At 50.8% G+C, this 14,336-nt stretch overlaps 2 protein-coding genes across 4 annotated transcripts; both read left to right on the forward strand.

Moving 5' to 3' along the window:
* The first annotated feature begins 497 nt into the window (after nucleotides 1-497).
* Mia (MIA SH3 domain containing) lies at nucleotides 498-2,346 on the forward strand. 2 transcript variants are annotated; one of them, XM_051206976.1, is made up of 5 exons: nucleotides 498-1,204; nucleotides 1,290-1,423; nucleotides 1,807-1,917; nucleotides 2,036-2,107; nucleotides 2,249-2,346. In XM_051206976.1, exons 1-4 carry the CDS (start codon nucleotides 1,081-1,083, stop codon nucleotides 2,066-2,068), a joined length of 402 nt encoding a protein of 133 aa, XP_051062933.1. In that variant the 5' UTR covers nucleotides 498-1,080; the 3' UTR covers nucleotides 2,069-2,107; nucleotides 2,249-2,346. The 2 variants fall into 2 exon arrangements, with proteins under 2 accessions (XP_051062933.1, XP_051062934.1); XM_051206977.1 differs by lacking the exon at nucleotides 2,036-2,107 and having other exon boundaries at nucleotides 501-1,204.
* An 865-nt stretch (nucleotides 2,347-3,211) lies between these two features.
* Nucleotides 3,212-13,637, forward strand: Rab4b (RAB4B, member RAS oncogene family). Of its 2 annotated transcripts, XM_051206974.1 has the most exons (8): nucleotides 3,220-3,440; nucleotides 5,067-5,147; nucleotides 5,406-5,520; nucleotides 7,934-7,996; nucleotides 8,090-8,244; nucleotides 9,171-9,266; nucleotides 9,374-9,504; nucleotides 13,258-13,637. In XM_051206974.1, exons 1-7 carry the CDS (start codon nucleotides 3,425-3,427, stop codon nucleotides 9,487-9,489), a joined length of 642 nt encoding a protein of 213 aa, XP_051062931.1. In that variant the 5' UTR covers nucleotides 3,220-3,424; the 3' UTR covers nucleotides 9,490-9,504; nucleotides 13,258-13,637. The 2 variants fall into 2 exon arrangements, with proteins under 2 accessions (XP_051062932.1, XP_051062931.1); XM_051206975.1 differs by lacking the exon at nucleotides 7,934-7,996 and having other exon boundaries at nucleotides 3,212-3,440.
* The last annotated feature ends 699 nt before the right edge of the window (nucleotides 13,638-14,336 follow it).

Raw genomic sequence — 14,336 nt, forward strand, 5'->3', positions numbered from 1 at the left:
TCCCAGCAGAGTGAAGCCCTAGTTAGCCGGTTTTCCTAAATAAACACCTTGTGCTTGCATTCGGGCTTCCTGACTCCTTGAAGCTTTGAGGGTCTCTTGGTGGGCACAACAGCCATATCCATCACCAGAAAGGCAGAGGCAGGCAGAGGATCTCTTGTGACTTTGAGGCCAGCCTGGTCTATATAAGAAGTTCCAGGCCAGCCAGAACTACATAGTAGAACCATATTTCAAAAAAGGGTGGGCTGGAATGATGGCTCAGCAGTTAAGAGCAGAGCACTAGTGCTCTTCTAGAAGACCCAGGTTTAATCCCCAGCACCCATGTGGCTAATGGCTCACAAGTGTTGGTAGCTCCAGTTCCAAAAAATCCAACACCCTCTTCTGACCTTCAAGGGTACCAGGCACACATGCAGTGTATACATGCAACAAAACACTCATACAGACTAAGGCAAACACCCACCCCTCCACCAATAACAAACATTTGATAGATGTTTGCTTTTATTGCTGTCTTTGCAGATGAGGGGGTTGAGGCTTTGAGACTAGAATAGCTTAGCTCATGCCTTCCCTTGGGGAAAGAGCCTATGGGTATGCACAGTGAGCCACGTGGGACAGTGCATAGCCTGAGACCAGATATTCAGTGTTTGGTCCATACCTGGGAACTGTGGCTGTGCCTGCTAATCAAAGAGCTGCCTTGTTTTCAGGCTTCTCAGGACAGGAAATTCCAAGGTGGTTTTCTATGCTGGCCTCTCTTGTTAGGTCTCTGGAGGATCCTGGTACCTAAAATGACTTAAAGAAGGAATCAGATCAGCCTGCCTGTCCGGCTCTCTGATTATTGAGGGGTTGCTGCTGTTTGGCGTGGTCTGGGTTGCTTTGGGCTCAAGTGGGCATTTTCTTTGGCCCATAGCCCTTATTCTGTCTCTAAAATGGTTCTGGCTGAATAACAACCTTGGGGGAGTGAGTGGGGGGTGTAATTTGGTTTGGGGCGGAGACAGGATTAAGAACACAGTTCTCCTTGTACTCAGCACAGAGGGAGGGCAGAAGGAGTCTGGAGACCCCATTTCTCACTTTGGTCATTCTTGGTCCATGATGGTGTGGTTCCCAGTGCTCCTTGGGGTCATCTTGTCTGTTTTCCCAGGGCCTATCGAGGCTGAACGTGACATGCCCAAGCTGGCTGACTGGAAGCTGTGTGCGGATGAGGAATGCAGCTGTAAGACTCAGGGAAGAAGGGCAAGGGGCGGAGGGCTTGGACTGCTGGTCCGTGCTGAAGTTGCTGTTACCTCCTCCTTCTCCAGATCCTATCTCCGTGGCTGTGGCCCTTCAGGACTACATGGCCCCTGATTGCCGCTTCTTGAACATATATAGGGGCCAAGTGGTGTATGTCTTCTCCAAGCTGAAGGGCCGTGGGAGACTCTTCTGGGGAGGCAGTGTGAGTCTTCAGAGTGTTAGAGGGAAGGGTATGAGAGGTACACCCTATTTAACATCTGAAGGGAAAATCTGGGTGGGAGGGGGAAAACAAAAATTTGGGGGCTAAGGATATTTTATCACCTCTTGCATTTTTGCATTAGCAATCACAGGGCAGCCTGGTTCCAAGCTCTTTTCCAGTCAGTCCCTTTCAATTCTGTGGGATAAGGCAGGCAGCCGGCATCAAAAGTGGCAGCAAACATTGTAGAGATTAGTTATGGTGGCTGCATTCTGTCCATGAGCAAATGACATTTAAGCTGAGGCTCAAGTTAGAGAAGACTGTGTCCTGAGGTTCAGCGGGCATGAGTACCATTTTTTCCCCAGATGGACTTATAAGTTCTTCTCCAGGTTCAGGGAGATTACTATGGAGACCTGGCTGCCCGCCTGGGCTATTTCCCCAGTAGCATTGTTCGGGAGGACCTGATTCTGAAACCTGCCAAAATTGATATGAAGACGGACGTGAGTATCTTGTGGTGGAGGGGGGAGTGGAAGGGTTCCTTCATTTTCTCACCTGAAAATGAGAAGTAATTATTTTTGTTGTTGTTAGTAATACATATATATATTTTTCTTGAGACAGGGTATGTACCCAGGCTGGCCTCAAAATCACTAGCCTTCAGCTTCAGCCTCTTGAGGGCTGCTTCGTTTTCAGGCATGTGCAACCAGGCTCTGCTCAATGCAGAGTGGTTTCTAATTGGGACATGCAGAGGTTACAGGGCTTGAAGATAATTTGTTTACTTCTGTGAGGTCAAATCTGATCTATCTACTGTTCCCCCCCCCTTTTTTTTTTCAGAAATGGGATTTCTACTGCCAGTGAGCTCAGCCTATTCTTGTCCCTGCAGTGTATCTTCCTGGCTTTGGTTTTATGCAAATACAACAGCCAACTGCAAACTGTTTGTCTCTTTGGTTTTTGAGGTTGGGTGGACATGTGCAAAGGAAATATTTCTGGGGTCCTGGAATCTAGCCAATCAGTGCCCCGAAATGTGGTAATGTCAGTGGTTGCTAGGCAGAGTTTTACTGTTGTAAACCTTTTGCTCCAAGCTGGGTAAGGTCTGGGGTCCCGTGTGCCCTCCCCCCGCATCCCCGGCCAGCAAGGGAATAAATTAAACAAACAGTACAATGTATGCGTTCCTCCCTTGAGAAGGAGTTGAACTATTGGTAATAAGCCAGTTGGATCCTTCCTGACGAGGGCATAGATCGCACAATAGGCCTTTTCTTCTTCTTCTTCTTCTTCTTCTAATTTTTTTTTTTTTTTCTTTTCTATTTTTTGAGACAGGGTCTACTGTGTAGCCCTGGATCTCACTCTGTAGGCCAGGCTGACCTCGAACTCATAGATAAGCATCTGCCTCTGCCTCCCGAGTGCTAGGGTTGAAGGCGTAACCCACCGTGCCGGACCGGCAGGGGTTTCTTTGCAGATGGGGAGCAACGTGCGCGTGTCCTCTCAGCTTCCCTCCTCCCTGCCTGTGAGGTTAGAAATCGCACCCAGGGGCTTGAGATCCGATCTTCCAACTCTGCCCATCCTGCCCTTGTCACTTCTTGGCATTCGTGTCCCCACCCCCAGGCTCACGTCTAGCCAATCCGGAGTCCCATCGCTGCGCCCAGAATCCTGACCAAATCCGTTCCTCCGCGGGGCGCAGCATCTCTGCCTCCGCCCCCTCCCGCAGGCTCCGCCAATCGCTCGTCTGGGTTACGCCCCTTTCGACTCGGCCCCTTTGGTGCCTGCAACCTGCGCGGTCGGTCCCGCCCACCGCCTGCCGAGTCCGCCAATCCCGGCGTTGGGCAAGCGTGGCCTGGCATCCGCAGCTCAGGAGGCTCGCGCGGCGGTGGGGGGGGGTGAAGGCGGAAGTGGCGGCGCCGGGTCCGGGAGTGGAAAGGAGCTGAGGCTGCAGCCCGAGAGGAGCGGCTGCCAGCCGAGGAGCAGGCGCGGCCGCGGCGCCATATTGCGGCCCTCAGCGGTCGCCACCGAGCCATGGCCGAGACCTACGGTGAGGCTGGTGGCTCGAGGGGGGGGGCTGGGCCCGTAGAGGATGCGGATGTGGAAGTGGGGCGGGGCTTTCTGCTCAGGGGGCGGGGTCTGCCGCGGTGCGGGGCAGGGCTAAGTGGGTCTGGGGCTGAGTTTAGTCGATTTGGGTGGAGCTTGGGAGACCGCTGTGGGAGTTAAAAAGATTTAGGGCGGGATTTGAGGGGAGCCGGTGATGGTAGATTAGGGTAGGGGATTAGGCCTCAAGGAGGGAAGCAGTCCTTCCTGGGCGGAGCGTGAGTGGATAGGGCGGGGCTGACGGTGAATGGCAGTAGAGAGAGACCCTCGCACAGATGCTGTGAACCCTGCACGTCCCGTGGGGCTGATCTGGTTCTCGGGGTCTGGAGTGGTGTCCTGGAGTTAGATTTGAAACTTAGCGTCAAAGGATGCCGCTTAAGTTTAAGGATAGTGGCCAGATGCTCTGGGCAGAGGATAGGGAGAAAGAGGTTCATGGTTGGAAAGTCAGTGTGGATGAACAGTATCATGTGGGTGGAGGGAGATCAGAGGGTAGTAGAAACCTCAGACAAGAATCAGAGGCAGCTACATTCATTCAACACACATAGAAAAGTCAAAGACCCCGAGGAGGGAACCAGTTTAGGAAATAGGACAAATGTCAGAGGCCTTGACAGAGTGAATGAGAGGGTTGTAGGAGGTAAAGAGGAATGGAGGCCAGATTTAATCATTGTTGAAATGGCTTTTGAAATGCATCAGCTAAGGTCTTGCACTGTGGAGAACTTTAGTCTGGGTCTGAATCTTAGTTCTGCCTAGCTGTGTGGCCTTGGGCAAGTTGGTTAACCTTTCTGGCCTCATTCTCCTACTCTGAAAAGTAGGGGTACTTAATATACTTCCCTCTTTAGATCTTTATTTGGGATTAAATGATCTGTGGACATACATAACGATTTTAGGATTGTGTTGGGCATATATATAGTAAGTACTATGTAAGAATAATCTTGTGTGCTGCAATCCTCACATTTGGGAGACTGAGGCAGGAGGTCTGTCTGGACTACAGAGTAAAATTCTTAAAGTAAGAAAGGAAGAAAAGTGGAATGTGCTGGCACATTCTGTAATCCCAGTAGTAGGAAGGCTGGTGCAGGAGGATTGGAATTCAAGGCCATATGATGCTACACAGTGAGTCCTTGACTAGAAGAAAAAGGAAAGAAATATAGGCTATAGTGGCATATACCTGTAATCCCAGAATTCCTTTAGAGGCTGAGGCAAGAGGATTGCTTGGAATTTGAGGACAGCTAGGTCAATCCTCACTAGGAATACATAGGGAAACTTTGTTTCAATAAAAAAAAAAAAATAATAATAATAATAATAATAATGGGTAAAAGTGTCATCTTGGGCTGGGTTATGGGTCAATGTGGAAAATACTTGCCTAGCACACAGGATGGATGCCCTAATGTTCTATCTACAGCACTGTAGATGTTTAAACAAAAAAAAAAACAAAAAAAACCCAATGTTTTACTGTTCGTTATGTATGGCTGTTTCTGCCTTTGTGTGTATATTTCCTTCTGACTTCCTATTTTTCCTCTTATTTCCCGTCTTTCTCTCCCTGTGGGTATCCTTGATCTTGGCACCGTCTGCTCAGACTTCCTCTTCAAATTCCTGGTGATTGGCAGTGCTGGAACTGGCAAATCATGTCTCCTCCATCAGTTCATTGAGAATAAGTGTGAGTTTATGGCAGGACCTGGAAATGTGGATGTGGCCATGGTGTGGGTCAGTGGGCAGTAGGTGGGGTAGTCTGCAGGCACCATTTTTGTGTAAAGCTAGTGCTGTAGGTTTGCCTCTGACCTTGGTGGATGCTCTTTGGTAAGTTCTCTGTCAACCCAGCTGTGAGATTTGGGTTGCAGAATTGGAGGAGGAGGCCTGCAGGACGGGGGGATTTCTGGAGCCCCTTCACTGCCTCCTGTTTCCCTCCCACTCCCAGTTAAACAGGACTCCAACCACACCATCGGCGTGGAGTTTGGATCCAGGGTGGTCAACGTTGGGGGGAAGACTGTGAAGTTACAGATTTGGGACACTGCTGGCCAGGAGCGGTTTCGGTAGGTGGCCTGGGTTCCTGAGGAAGGGAGAGGGGAGGGCAAGGTGTGAGGAGTCTCTCAGGAACGAAAGAACAGGGAGGTGCAGAAAGGGCAGGGCAGGAAGTAGAGACAGGCCCTCTGTTCACAGGGCATACGAATCTGATGAGAGAGGAAGTCCTGGAGAGAACTTGTTGGTTCAGGTCTACAATCCCAAACACACAGGAGGCTGAGGCAGGAGGACTGTGAGTTGGAGAGCAGTCTGGACTAAAGTGAGAATGAAAGAAAGAAGGGTTGGAATCTAGTGTAGAGGGAGAGCACCAGCCTAAGTAGTGTAAGGCCCTGGGTTTGATTCCCAATTCAGAAGAGATGGAGAGGGGGAGCAAATGGAAGGTTGGTTTGTAGTAGTGCTCAGAGCTAACTCCATGCCTGGAATCCCCCAGTGAGGGGTTGGGGGCGTGGCTCAGTGGTGGAGCCCCTGCCTAGAATCCCCCAGTGAGGGGCTGGGGGCGTGGCTCAGTGGTAGAGCCCCTGCCTAGAATCCCCCAGTGAGGGGCTGGGGGCGTGGCTCAGGGGTAGAGCCCCTGCCTAGAATCCCCCAGTGAGGGGGTGGGGTGTGGCTCAGTGGTAGAGCCCCTGCCTAGAGTTCCCCAGAACTTGTGCAATACCTTTGGTGCCATCTTCAGAAACAGAAAGAAGAAAAAAATAGATAAAAGGCTTAAGGGTATAAATAAGGAGTAGAGTTTTTTTTTTTTTAAATTAAGTAAATATGTGTGTATACCTAAGTACATGCATGTGTACTATGTGTGTGCAGGAGTCCCCAGAGATCAGAAGACTGTATCAGATACCCTAGGGCTGGAACTATAGGTAGTTGTCAACTGCCACTTGGGTGCTGGCTATGTAACCCATGTCCTTTGCAAGAGCAGTAAGCCTTATTAACCAACTGCTGAGCCATCTCTCCAGCCCCAAGGAGTGGTGTAGTGTTTGAAGAGGGATCTTTCTTTTTTATCCCCTTGGTTTTTTGAGGTAGGGTTTCTCTATATAACAGCCCTAGCTGTCCTGGAACTTGCTTTGTAGACCAGGCTGGCCTCGAACTCACAGAGCTCTGTTTGCCTCTGTCTCCTTCATGCTGGGATTAAAGGCGTGCACCACCTCTTCCTGGCTTGAAGAGGGATCTTAAAACAGACACTGAAACCTCACAGCCTTGGAGGGAAGGAGAGACATAGACAGGGGAGAAGAAGATGAAGGCGAATGGGCACTGAAGGAATAGGTCAGAAGCAGAGAGGTTCTGGAAGGGTTGGACAACTGTAGTTGAGAAGGAGTGGTGAGTGTATTGCAGAGGGTGGGCAATGTGTAGGCTGGGGCACCTAGTAAGTCTGCAGAAACAGAAACTCTGAGAGTGAGAAACAGAAAGAGCAAGCGACAGACAGGCAGACAGACAGACAGAATATTCAGTCCATGGAGAATCTAGCCTCAGCACACAGCAGCTGCTAGTTAATTCATGTGCAGATTGCCTATGGGAGGTATGTAGAACCAGGAGTCAGGGAGAGGGTGAAAGAGACATGGCCTAGTTTTGCAGTTAGTGCATGCATTCCAGAGGGATCCAAATTGGTGATAAAGGGAGTTGGCCCCGCAGGAAAGGGGGCCTGCATCAGATAGCAGAGAGAGACAAGTAGAAGTTGTCTAGCAGGTAGCCAGGACAGGCAGATGGGAGACACTGAGAAAATGCTGACCGACTCACTGAAGGGAAGAATGAGGGAAGGCAAAAGTGAGCATGGGAGGGAGAGACAGGGTAAGAAAGACTGACAGACAGGAGAGAAAATTAAGGAAATTATGGGAAATGATGCTGGGTGTGGCGGTAGATGCCTATAATTTCAGTTCCTTGAAAGGCTTAGGCAGGAGGATTGCAAGTTCATGACGTGCTCTTGAGAGATGGCTCAGGGGGGAAAAGTGCTTGGTGTCTACCCGAGGACCCGAGAGAACCAGTCCCTACAAGAGTCCTCTGGCCCCTGCATATGCTCTGTGGTACACAAAAGAAAGAAAGTCCCAGGCTTGCCTGGGATACAGTGAATTGGGAGTCAGCCTGGGTAAGTTAGCATGTCGTCAGAGTAAACTAAACTAAAGGGTAGGGGTGTCCTTCTGGGTAGAGCACGACCCAGCATGTGCCAGGCCCCTGGGTGCGGTGGCTGAACCCAGGTGGGCTGCTTAGTCAGCTTCAGGCCAGCTTGGACTAGAGAGTGAGACTGTCTCAAAAACAAACCCAAATGGTCACAATGGTTGAGATAGACTGTGAGGCGGAGGAGTTAAATCTCAGGAAGACCAAGGTCAGGCTTTAGGGGTATGGGGGGGTTCCGAACCATTAGCCTCTCTCCACAGAGGGGGGAATTCCCGGGGCAGATCCCAGCCTTCGGGGTGACTGGGTCCCCTGGCCCCACAGGTCGGTGACGCGGAGTTATTACCGAGGGGCAGCTGGAGCCCTGCTGGTGTACGACATCACCAGGTGGGTGCAGGGTCTGGGTGGCATGGGAGAGGGGGAGACGCCGGGCATGGATGGTCCCAGTCCTGTGCTGCCTCCCTTTTCTGTCCTCCTCAGCCGAGAGACATACAACTCGCTAGCTGCATGGCTGACTGATGCCCGAACGCTGGCCAGCCCCAACATCGTGGTCATCCTGTGTGGCAACAAGAAGGACCTGGATCCTGAGCGTGAGGTTACTTTCCTCGAGGCCTCCCGCTTTGCCCAGGAGAATGGTGAGGGCTGTGCTGTGGACCAGGTGACGGGTGGAGGGATGGGCCAGCCCACTGTGGCCCGCCCCGTGCCTCTTAGCTGTGGGTGGGATGGTGGGACCTTAAGCATGGAGGCTTCAGCAGGCCTCCTCTAACTTGAAGCACTGAGTGGTCTTCAGGTTCAGCTAGAAAGAGGATGAGCAGTGTGCTGGCCACAGGAACTGCCCATCACACCCTTAGCTGCTCCTGGTACAGGGTAGCTGCTGGTGTCTACACAGTGGGCAGGCAGCATAAAGCAGGATTTTAAGGTGTCTCCTGCAATCCCAGGAGGCAGTGGAGAGAGGGAGCTTTGTGAATAGAGGCTAGCTTCAGACTCACTATGTTGCCCAGGCTGACCCAGCTCTCCTGACATTCTGTGTGGTCTCTGCCTCCATGACGACTATTCAGGGTGCACAGGCATGGCCAGTTCATGGCCTCCTGCCTTTCAGACCTCAGGTTTAGAAGAGGCTTTGTGGGTTTGAATCTTACGGGTAACTTCTGTGTGAGGCCCTGTCATGTGACCTCTGGGTAGCTGAGGAGGTTAGGACTGTGCTCAGTGAGTCTGGCGTCACTGAGAAACTCATGAGGCTCACAGTGCTGGGGTAGGGGCAGGGAGGCAGACCCATTTGCTGACAGCGACATCACAGGGAAGTCACTGCTAGCACAGGGGAGGCACAGGAGACTCTTGGAGTCCAGAGGGGTGTCCTGACTCAGGCTGGCCATCAGGGTTTTCTGGGGAAGGGCGTGGGAGCCGAGTTGGGAAGGGAGAGGTGGATGAGTTGTGTAGGTAGGGAGACAGCATTCCCTGCAGGGGAAGATGTGTCCAGGGCCCGAGGTGAGGGCAAGCATGGGTAGAGCTTTTGAGGGACTCAGAGTGGAGGGGGGAACTGATAGAGGCCCTGCCCCTCCAGAGCTGATGTTCCTGGAGACCAGCGCTCTCACGGGTGAGAACGTGGAAGAAGCCTTCCTGAAGTGCGCGCGCACCATCCTCAATAAGATCGACTCAGGTGAGGCCCATCTGCTCCGTGTGAGAGATTGGGGGGCCGGGGCTGGTTAAAGGCCGTCTCCGTGGCCTGGCCACCGAGGAACACTTCTGGCTTCTCCCCAACCACAGGTGAACTAGACCCCGAGAGGATGGGCTCAGGAATTCAGTACGGTGATGTATCCCTTCGACAGCTGCGGCAGCCTCGCAGCGCCCAGGCCGTGGCCCCTCAGCCCTGTGGCTGCTGAGACCTGCAGAGCCAGGTGGGATGCTGGGGGCTCAGGAGGCAAGAGGGCTTTTCGTATTGGGCGGGACAGGGCACAGAACAGCCATCAAGACCTGGAAAACAGGACAAGAAAAACGGTGACAAAGAGAGACACAAAAGCTCACGAAGCAAAGGAGCCACTTTCCCAGCCCCAGGGGACCAAGGGGCCCTCTGCACTCCAGACCGCTGCCAGCCTCAGCTTACACTTGACCCTTCATTCATGGTTCTCACTGGCGTAATGAACCCATGTTGTGTGCTCAGGCCTGGTGACACCTCTAGGGAAACAGCAGTGGGTAGAACAGACACAAACCAACCAGACAAAAAAAAAATCCTTGTTTGTACCGTACCTACATTGCCTTGGGAGAAATACCATAGATGAGGTACTTACATAAATTATATAGTAGTTAGGGGCAAAGAGCATGGAGAAAAACAGTCTGATAGGGTGGTTAGAATGCAGAATGCCCTTTTAAATAGGACACCCAAGAAGGTGACATTAAAGTGAAAATCCAGAGCAGGGGAGTCACAGAGGGCAGGTGAAAAGTGCGTGCAGAGGTCCTGGCGTAGGACCACTCATGGCGTGGCCAAGCAGGGGTGTGTGTGTGCACTGGGGGTACAGCATGGGGTCGGGGAACTGGCTAGGAAGTCTGTAAGGCTCTGAGAAGGCCTCTCATCTGTACCCTGGATGCTACAGTAGCCAGAGGGGACCTCTGAGTGGAGGAGGGAGAGGATTAGACTCCCAGCATCACAGGATTCCTCTAGCTAGATGGAAGGAAGAGACGGATCAGGGCTGATTGCTGGATGCTGGGGAAGGGGGTGCTGGGGACTGGTGTGAGGAGGGTGCTTGCCTAGTGTGCATACACCAGCTTCCATGCTGAGCTGTGTTAACTGGTGGTGGTCATGGGAGCGAGTTGGAGGCCAGCCTGAGATGCATCCCTTGCTGGGCATAGGGAAGTAGAAGGAGCACCGAGAAGTGGCTAGGTTCTCTCTTCCTAATCTCCCTCTCTCCAGTCCCAACTTCTTATGTGGCAGTCAGTGGCTCTGTCTAAAGCTCATTCATGTCCCTTCTTGAGACCTGTTCATGGCTCTTGGGGTCCATAGGACTCTGCTGAAGCTGTTGAGCCTGGTGCTTGACCCTCTGCAAGGCCTGGACCCTGTCTCCCTGCCCGCAAACAGCTCTTACATATTTCCCTACTCCTTTGAGTGCCCCAGTCACAGAAAGTTCTTTGTTTCTTTGGGTCTTATTTTCCAGCCTGTGTTTTCTTCCCCTTTGCCCTGGTAACCTCCTCCCCCTCCAGAAGCCTTGTTGGTTTTTCCATGCATGGTCCAGACTCCTTGACAGACCTGCAGGACCTGCAGGGCCTGGTCCCTTCTTACCTCGGTGACTATCGGTGTCCTTGCTAATTCTCCCTCTGTATTTTAGGAAGTCTACCCCCTCCCATCCCTTCCCAGCTGCTGGCAGGTCTAGGATGCTATGGGGGAAAATCCTTAGATTTGGATCTGAGTTACAGACAGTTGTGAGCTGCCATGTGGGCGCTGGGAATTGAATCTGGGTCCTCTAGAAGAGCAGCCAGTGCTCTTAACCACTGAGCCATCTCTCCAGCCCAGACCATCATAGGATTTGAAAGAGAGAAAAGTCCCAGGTGAGCCCTTTAGACAGTGTTCTTAGTCTCTGCACATGCTGGTCTGAGCCTGTTTCCTAACCCCGAGTCTGTAGAGTGGGGTCAGTTATTGGTCCTCATGGGTGTGGAGGAGAGTGACATGTAGAGTGTTTAGAGCAGAACCTAACACTTGCTGAAAGCTTGATCCGCAGGGCTGTTCGCCACTTTGCTTTTTGCCCGTCTTAAAGACTCAGGGAGGATATGTGTGTTGGCTGTGTAGCTCAGTAGTAGGGTGTTTGCCTCACATGCGGGTGGCCTTCTTGGGTGTGGTCCCTGGCACCACAAAAAAATAACAAAACAAAGCAAAAGGAACATTTGGCCTTGTGGAGATAAACGGGTGTCCCAGAAATTAGCATAGTGTCTTTTCCACAGTTTCCACAGTGGGTCACCTGTAACCAATGCGTGTACAGACTCTGTTGACCATTATATCATATACTTATCCATCATAGTCACACTTACAGAGAAACTCAAAGAAAATTCCTTTTACTTTTTTAAAAACCTCCCTTTGGTATTAATTTTTTTGGGAGGGGTCTTGCTATGTAGTTCAGGCTAACATGGAACTTGTATATACCCCAGGATAGCCTCAAACTTGCATCAGTCCTCTTGCCTTAGCCTTTTAAGGGCTAAGATTCTAAGTTGTACCACCATGCCTGGTTACCAATAAATCTTATATTATTTTTGAGACAGGGTCTCTCTACATAGCTCTGGCTGTCCTGGAACTGACTCTGTAGACCAGGCTGACCGAGAACTCACAGAGATCCTCCTGCTTTGCCTCTTCGGTGTTGGGAGTAGAGTGCGACCATGTTGGCCTAATGTTTCCTTTTATTCTAAAAGTTTTATAAGAAAAGTATATTGTCCCTGCACAGCACGAAGCCTTTCCTCCTCTTCCTCTTTTTTTTTTGTTTTAAACTCCGAAACATACAGCTCAGGCTGGCCTCAGACTTAACTATGTAGTAATAGTCAAGGGTGACCTAGAACTTCTGATCCTTTAGCTTTTACCTCTCAAGTGCTGGAATTACAGTACTGCACTGAATTTATGGAGTGCTGAGGATGGAACCCAGGGCCACATGCAGGCTAAGCAAGCAATACCAGCTGAGAGTTGAGCTGCATTTTGCTTTTTTCTTTTTCTTCTTTTTTTGAGAGTATGTAACACAGGCTTGTAACTCGAGGCCTCTAATTTACTTCCTGAGTGCTGGGATTATAGGTATGAGCCACCGTACCCTCTGATTTTACTTCATTTAGACAAAAAGTTAGTCTGGGCCTACCAACATTGCCCTCTCTTAAAATAGCACCCATTAGAATAAGGTGGGAAGAAGGATTACAACATACTGGTGCCAGGATTTACGTCAGATAATTTCTAGACATGCCTAGGTAGTGCCGTAAGCAGTCAAAGCTGTGACCACTAATGTATTCTATCTCTCCAGTTTGAAAAGCATTGGAATGAGGCTTAGCCTGGACCATTAGGGATAAAAAGGGACACAAACATTTACAAAGGTGGGGACATGTATTTAGTTTATGATTTGTGTTGGGATTTTCCTTTTTATGTTGTTTCTGGTTTTGTTTTTTTTTTTTTTTTTTTTTTTTTTTTTTTTTTTAGAAACAGGGTTTCTCTGTGTAGCCCTTGCCGTCCTGGGATTCACTCTGTAGACCAGGCTGGCCTCAAGCTCACAGAGATCCACCTGCTTCTGCCTTCTGAGTGCTAGAAGGCATGTACCACCACTGCCTGTCATGTTTTGTGTTTTTGAGATAGGTCCTCACTATGTACCTCAGGCTGGCCTCAGACTCATCATCTCCTGTCTGTACCTCTCAATACTGGGTTTCTATGTGTGGACCATCACCTGGCAAGGGCCATGGTTGTTAGATAACAAAGTGTCCCTTTACAGACGCATACAGCTATCTGAGGCAAACAGGGAGATGTTCAGAGAATGAGACCCTGTGTAACCCTGCAGAGGCCAACAGTGTCAGACAGTGCATAGACTGGGAAAGAAAAAGGGTACAGATGGACACAGAGCCTGAAGATCCTTAGCAAGGAGATGAGAGTCTAGCTAGACAGACCCAGAACCCCTCCAGGTCATAATACCCTTCTCTTTCAGCTCACCTGTTCTCCTGGACCAGCCCTGCCCGAAGGCTGGGGCCCAGAACCAGGCCCCAAAAGGCTAGGCCCCAATCTGCCCCAGCCCCAGAAAAGCTGGCCCATCACCCATCCCTTCCCTGGCCTGGTGGGGCCTGGCTTTGGGGCAAGATTGAGCCAGAGGGGAAGGGGGAACCCATACCTGCTGCTGTGTCCTCTGACTTGGCTAATTCTATTCCTCCTGAGCCCCTAACCATACCTGAAGAACTCCCAGAGCTCGAGACCAGGGCCTCCTGGCCCCTCCTTCCTGCCTGGCCCTGCTGTTGCAAGTCTGTGTTATTTATTACCTGGAGGCCTGCTCCATTCTGTCCCGGCCCTCCATAAAGCATCGTTTACACCTGTGTTCTGGTCTCTGTCATTCTGAGATGAGGAGACAGAAGAGGTCCTTAATGGAAGTAATATGAGTGGGTCTTTGTGCGAGGGACCATGTTTCTGGTGGGGCTCGGTTTGTGGACATATTGGGGTATACACATCTCACTGAGACCAGGGTTTGTCATTGTGTATCTGTCTTTGGTTTCTCCTACACCCCCCCCCTTTTTTTTTTTTTACACGGGGCCTTGTTATAGCCCAGACTAACCTGGAATTTGAAGTCTCCCTGCCTTAACCTCCCACATGCTGGGGTCACAAGTGTATGCCCAGCTTGTGTACATACTGCATGGCAGTGCACAATCGATCCAAGCTGGCATGTGGAGTGTGGGTGTGTGTGTGTGTGTCTGGGATTTGTGTATGGGGCAGTCTTAGTGGGGACAAGTGATTCTGTGGCACATGAGTGGTTTGTCCTGGAGACTGTGTTTGTGAGGCTGCTGTTGTGTGCAACAAGACCAAGGAATTGGAAACTATAAGGGGGCTTGACCCTGGGCCTGGTTCAATTCCTATATATATGTCTCCTGTCTGCAGGGACAGTGGCTCACTGTGTGTTCCTGGGAACAAGTGCTCCTGAGATTTGTGTGTGCTGTGGTGTGTGTGTGTGTGTGTGTGTGTGTGTAAACTTCCTCTTTGTGCCAATGTGGGTTTCTTTGTTTTTATTTTTGTGGCTTTTTT

Source organism: Phodopus roborovskii, unplaced genomic scaffold (genome assembly GCF_943737965.1).
Source record: "Phodopus roborovskii unplaced genomic scaffold, PHOROB, whole genome shotgun sequence".
Lineage (NCBI taxonomy): Eukaryota > Metazoa > Chordata > Mammalia > Rodentia > Cricetidae > Phodopus > Phodopus roborovskii.

Bases quoted from the DNA above. Each gene is read 5' to 3' on its own strand.
- Rab4b (XM_051206974.1), top strand. The intron at 5,521-7,933 runs GTAGGTGGCCTG...CTGGCCCCACAG, and splicing joins GCTGGCCAGGAGCGGTTTCG to GTCGGTGACGCGGAGTTATT. The intron at 9,267-9,373 runs GTGAGGCCCATC...CCCCAACCACAG, and splicing joins CCTCAATAAGATCGACTCAG to GTGAACTAGACCCCGAGAGG.
- Mia (XM_051206976.1), top strand. From the start codon at position 1,081: ATGATGGTGTGGTTCCCAGTGCTCCTTGGGGTCATCTTGTCTGTTTTC. The intron at 1,424-1,806 runs GTGAGTCTTCAG...GTTCTTCTCCAG, and splicing joins GACTCTTCTGGGGAGGCAGT to GTTCAGGGAGATTACTATGG. The intron at 1,918-2,035 runs GTGAGTATCTTG...TTCTTGAGACAG, and splicing joins AAATTGATATGAAGACGGAC to GGTATGTACCCAGGCTGGCC.